At 30.1% G+C, this 5,304-nt stretch overlaps 1 protein-coding gene across 1 annotated transcript; it reads left to right on the forward strand.

Annotated features, from left to right (window-relative positions):
* The first annotated feature begins 2,262 nt into the window (after positions 1-2,262).
* LOC136088075 (uncharacterized) lies at positions 2,263-4,123 on the forward strand. The gene is made up of 3 exons (XM_065811731.1): positions 2,263-2,977; positions 3,170-3,621; positions 3,773-4,123. Exons 1-3 carry the CDS (start codon positions 2,263-2,265, stop codon positions 4,121-4,123), a joined length of 1,518 nt encoding a protein of 505 aa, XP_065667803.1.
* Positions 4,124-5,304: the final 1,181 nt, after the last annotated feature.

Here is a 5,304-nt window from a genome sequence, read left to right on the forward strand (position 1 = left end):
AACATTTCAAGAAAAACTTTTAATAGACATAATAAGCATAATGAGCCGGTAGCGTCACGTCGCATAGTGACTCGAATCAACAAAAAAATGGTAATAAACCCCTCACAACTTTTCTATAAATTAAGTGCCCTTTTTTTAATAATATTAAATTGCAATAATTTTTTATTTCCAAAGTATAAATAATTTTTTCATAAAACTTTTATTTTGTATTTTATAGTAAAAAGAAGTGAAAAAATTTGTTATTATTTTCAAAGAAATCTGAAAAATGTGAGATTTTTATTTAACTAAAGTAGAGTACTTTTAATTTAATATAAAAGTGTATATTTATTTTGAAGATAATCTTTTGGCTCTATATATTTCAAATTTACTAAAAAGAAAAAAAAAAGTCTGATTTTTTTGTTTTAAGTTTAAAGTCTTTTTTTAAAAAAAGGCAGCAAGTAATTGTATTTTTTTGATTTATATATCAGCTAAAAAAATGTTCCACCGAGTTCCAAAAATATACATATATTTTCTAGTTAATTAACATTTCTACTTTTAAAATATAAAGGGATTACTGCGGTCTCCTGCGGTATTGGAAGTTATTAAAGAAATACAAATGTTGTTAAACACTTAAAAACCTTGTTTTCCGCCATTTTTGAAAGTATTTTGTTATAATTAAAACAAATGAAAATGGCTGGAAACTTACATTTTAATTTTTTACTGGTATTACTTGCTCTAATATAGTTTTTAAATCATAAATACCAAATATAGTTTTAAAAAACGTGCTTTTGTCATTATATACTATTTAAAAGTTTGTTAAGATATTTATTGACAATTTTAAAGAACGATTTATTATTCGATAAGTACAACATGTTTGAAAATGCTTAACTGAACAACTTTATTATTTCCTGTAATATAAAGTTAACTTATACTACAGGAAATAATAAAGTTGGTTTTTACAGGATGGAACAATGTGACAATTGTTAAAGCCATAACAAAATAAAATTTTAAACAGTGTAAATAAAAAAATATATAATGTAATTTAAAATGTTTCTGATATATTAGTTTTACTATATTGATGGTTCTTAAAAACAATAACAATGAAATGATTAGATCTTATCCCAATTATACGTGAATTAGGAGTGGATAAATTAAGATTATGGAAGGATTTAATACTGAATACTGAAGAAATTTACAAAGAAAACTTAAATAAAGTAAAGGTTGCTTTAGTTATATTTATTTCAAAGGTGAAGAAAAAACTAAAACAATGTGGACGAAATTATGATACATTTATACAAAAAGAAAATCGTTGGCTTCAAAGAAATCTTGTGAACAATAAAAATAGCCTTTTGGGTTCTGGAAGGCCCCATAAACAATGGAGTGTTCTAGGACTGCAAGGCAAAAGAAAAAAAATAAAAGAACTAGCCACTGAACATCATGAAGCTCTATTTCTAGCTTCTACAAAAAGTGAAAATGTTGCTGGAGAAATAAAAAGCCTCTATTTTAAAAAACAATATTTCTAATGTTTTAGAGATAGAAAAAGTTGATGAAACTTTGTATAAAACCTTTCCCAGTGTAGAGGAAGCTCTTGCGTTAAAAATGAACACTGATCCAGTGGTGGATCAAGGAGGGGGGGGGCTAGGGGCTATAGCCCCGGGCCCCACAATTTTAGGGGCCTTGATTCAAAGTAAATAATTTTTTATTAACTCTGAAAATTAAATCTTTTATTAACTTAGAAGAGCCAAAGCATAACAATGAGCTTAACTCAGGTACTCCAATTTTTACTATCTTTAATGACACCTCTAACATCTGCTAAACAAACAATTTACTTTTTAGGCAGTTAATATTTTTATTCTATAAATTGTCACTTATTATTTTTTTATTAGGTTTATTTATCATGATTTTTTTCCTAGATACCATTCTACGTGAAGACCCTGCTTTATGGCCATTACAATTAAAGGAAAATGAACGTATGAAGTATTTAAACAAGGGGTATGCTTTTTTTCAAAATAAAGACTCTAATTTCAAATCTTCGAAGCGGATGTTCAAAAACCAGTACAGATATTATTCGGTTAAATATTTTCAAAAAGTGATGAATAATGGCGAAAAGTGTGACCGAAAATGGTTAATGTTTTCTGAATCCACTAGATGTGTATTTTGTTATGTTTTCAAGTTGTTTTCAACCGATTACAACAATGTACTTGTCAAAAGTGGCTTTTACAATTGGAAAAAAGCTAAACAAACTATTTTCGGCCACGAAAACACCAAGGAACATATTAATATATGATTAAGTGGATAGAATTTATAAAACAAAATACTCATTTCGATGAATATATGGTAAGCCAGATTAAAAGGGAATTTAATTATTGGTCTGCAATCTTAAATAGAATAGTTGCGGTTATTCGTTTTTTAGCCGGAAAAGGTTTAGCATTTCGAGGCCATAATGAAGTTATAGGATCGTCAAATAACGGAAATTACTTAGGCATGTTAGAACTGTTGACTCAATTTGATTCAGTTTTAAAGCAACACATTGACACTTTTGCAAATAAAGGCAAAGGTAATGTAAACTATTTGTCTAAAACTATTTGTGAAGAGCTAATTGATATTATGTCTCAAAAGGTTTTAACGCACATTATTACTGAAATAAAAAAAACAAAATACTGGGGAATTATCGTAGATTCGACTCCTGATATTTCTCACGTGGATCAACTTTCTGTGATATTTCGTTATTATCTAAATGGCCACGTGTATGAACGATTTTTTTGTTTTCTCCAAATTAAAAGCCACGACGGTAAATCTTTGATTACTGACATTTTAGATCTACTGGAAAGATATGATATTGATATAACCAATTGTCGGGGACAGGCATACGATAATGCAAGCAATATGTCTGGTAAATATTCTGGATTACAAACATGTTTAAAAGAGCGGAGTGAATTAGCTTTTTATATCCCCTGCGCTGGACATTCTTTAAATTTAGTAGGGCAGTGCAGTGTCAGTGAGTGCATCTATTCTATCAACTATTTTGGCGTTCTCCAGAGTTTGTATTCATTTTTTGTAGCTTCAACACATAGATGGAATTTATTGAAAGGAAATCATGCTACACTCAAGCGCCTATGATATACACGATGGTCATGTAGGTCAGATGCTTCAAAAAGTTTAGTAGAAAATTTTGATGAGATTCATGCAGCGCTATGTCATATAGCTGAGGATACAGAAGAAAATTCTGATACTCGTCATGAAGCTTTGTGTTTACTAAATAAGATCACTAAGCTAGAGTTTGCATTCATGGCTGTACTTTGGCATCACATACTTAAGAGGTTTAATGCAGTTAGCAAATTTCTTCAAAAAGTTGAATTAGATTTGCATACAGCAAGCAATATGTTACTTTCACTAATTGACTTTGTAAAAAACTTACGAAACGACTTTACGAGATTTGAGAATGAATCAAAAAAACTTAGCTCTTTTATTGAAAAAGACTATTCGGATAAGAACAAAAGAAAGGTAATAAAAAAATTGAGCAACGGAGAAAACCAAGTTGATTCTTTAAGCGTATCCGACAAGTTTCGAGTGAATACATTTTTTGTCATTATTGACAAACTTGTGACACAATTAACTATAAGAAGTGATGGTTACAATCACGTAAATAAGCTATTTGGCCTTCTATCGAAGCTGTTAACTATTAGTACCATGGAGTTGCAAGTTAGCGCGAAAAAAATTTGTAGAAGTGTACTCAAATGATTTAGAAGATAGTTTCATATTTGAAAAAGAACAATTTGTAACATTATTAAAGTTGCAGCCTCTGGGGTTTTTTTCGCATAAAAAAGATAAATCTGAGACTGAAAACACATTGATTCCTCTGCATGTTTTAAATTGGATTGTTGAAACCGATATTGATGTATTTCCAAATGTTTATATAGCATATCGCTTGTTTCTAACTGTTCCCATAACAAATTGCGAGGCTGAGAGATCATTCTCTACTCTTAAAAGAGTTAAGAACATGCACCGATCAACAATGGTCCATAGTCGTTTAAGTAATATAGCAAGATTAACTATTGAGCCAAAATTATTAAAAACTTTGGATTTCAGCGATGTGATTGCAGAGTTGCGGCAAAGAAAAGCAGAAAAAAATCACTCAACTTAATTCAATAAAATAAATATAAAAGTTGTATATAAATAAATATCAGTGATAGCGTTTTCAAGAAAATCTTTGTTTTACTCATTTTTGTTGTTGCTAGTGGAACAGGCCTCCTACTATTAAATAGCCCCGGGCCCCGAAAAGTCTTAATCCGCCACTGCACTGATCTCAGCGATAAACAATATCAAATGATCAAAAACTCAGCTCTTGTACAAAATGTATTTATTTATCCTACCTTGCACGATATTTTGAGGAAAAATTGAAATGCTATTCTGAGAATATACACTTTTCTAAAATTTCTGCAAAATATATATTCTCAGTGTAAATACTCTTCAAAGCATGTTAGATCACACTGTAAGTAGAATAACTGAAATGATTGATATGCATAATTGTGGTCAAGGTAACGAAGTATTTGGAGTTTTATATGGAAAGATTGGTTTTGATGGAGCATCAAGCCAAAGTATTTATAAACAGAAATACGAGACAAGCAACACAAGTATAAAACTTAAAAGTGAAGAAAATCTTTTTAGTACAGCTTTTGTGCCTCTATTGCTCAAAGTAGAAAACGGCGAAATTTGGAAAAAAAATAATCTTTCAAGTTGTCACTTTTGTAGACCTATATCTCCAATATAAAAAAGAGAGTCCAATTTTATCCAGAGAAGAAGAATCGGATCTAAAAAATCAAATAAATACCTTAACGACATTTTGCAAAGTTTTTGATATTGCCGGAAGAAAGGTGACCTTTAATATCAGCTATAGAGTTGATCTTACAATGTTTGATAATAAAGTAGTTAACGCACTTATAGAGACAAAATCCACTCAATCCTGCAATGTGTGCAATGCTAAACCCAACGAAATGAACAATATTGATTTATTAAAATCAAAAACTGAGAATGAGTCAGCCTTCGGGCTCAGATTTCCAGCTTTGCATTGCTGGATAAAATGCTTTGCATTGCTGGATAGAATTTATTCTTCATTTGAGTTATAAATTTGAAATTAAAAAGTCAAAAACAATTGAGGAAAAGTTATCTGTAGAGTTAAAAAAAAGAGAGTCAGGTGCTCTTCAGAGAACGGTTAAACCTATATGTTGACATCCCTAAAACTGGGTCTGGAAATACCAAAGACGGCAATACTGCCAGAAGAGCATTTAAATATAGTGAAGTTTTTTCTGAAATTACTAAAGTTGG

This window comes from Hydra vulgaris, chromosome 12, assembly GCF_038396675.1.
Source record: "Hydra vulgaris chromosome 12, alternate assembly HydraT2T_AEP".
In the NCBI taxonomy this organism is placed as follows: domain Eukaryota; kingdom Metazoa; phylum Cnidaria; class Hydrozoa; order Anthoathecata; family Hydridae; genus Hydra; species Hydra vulgaris.

What these genes read in the sequence shown, in the direction of transcription:
- LOC136088075 (XM_065811731.1), top strand. Translation starts at nt 2,263, where the DNA reads ATGATTAAGTGGATAGAATTTATAAAACAAAATACTCATTTCGATGAA. An exon ending in AGTAGGGCAGTGCAGTGTCA is followed by an intron (nt 2,978 to 3,169) that starts GTGAGTGCATCT and finishes AGATTCATGCAG; the next exon opens with CGCTATGTCATATAGCTGAG. An exon ending in GAAGTGATGGTTACAATCAC is followed by an intron (nt 3,622 to 3,772) that starts GTAAATAAGCTA and finishes ACATTATTAAAG; the next exon opens with TTGCAGCCTCTGGGGTTTTT.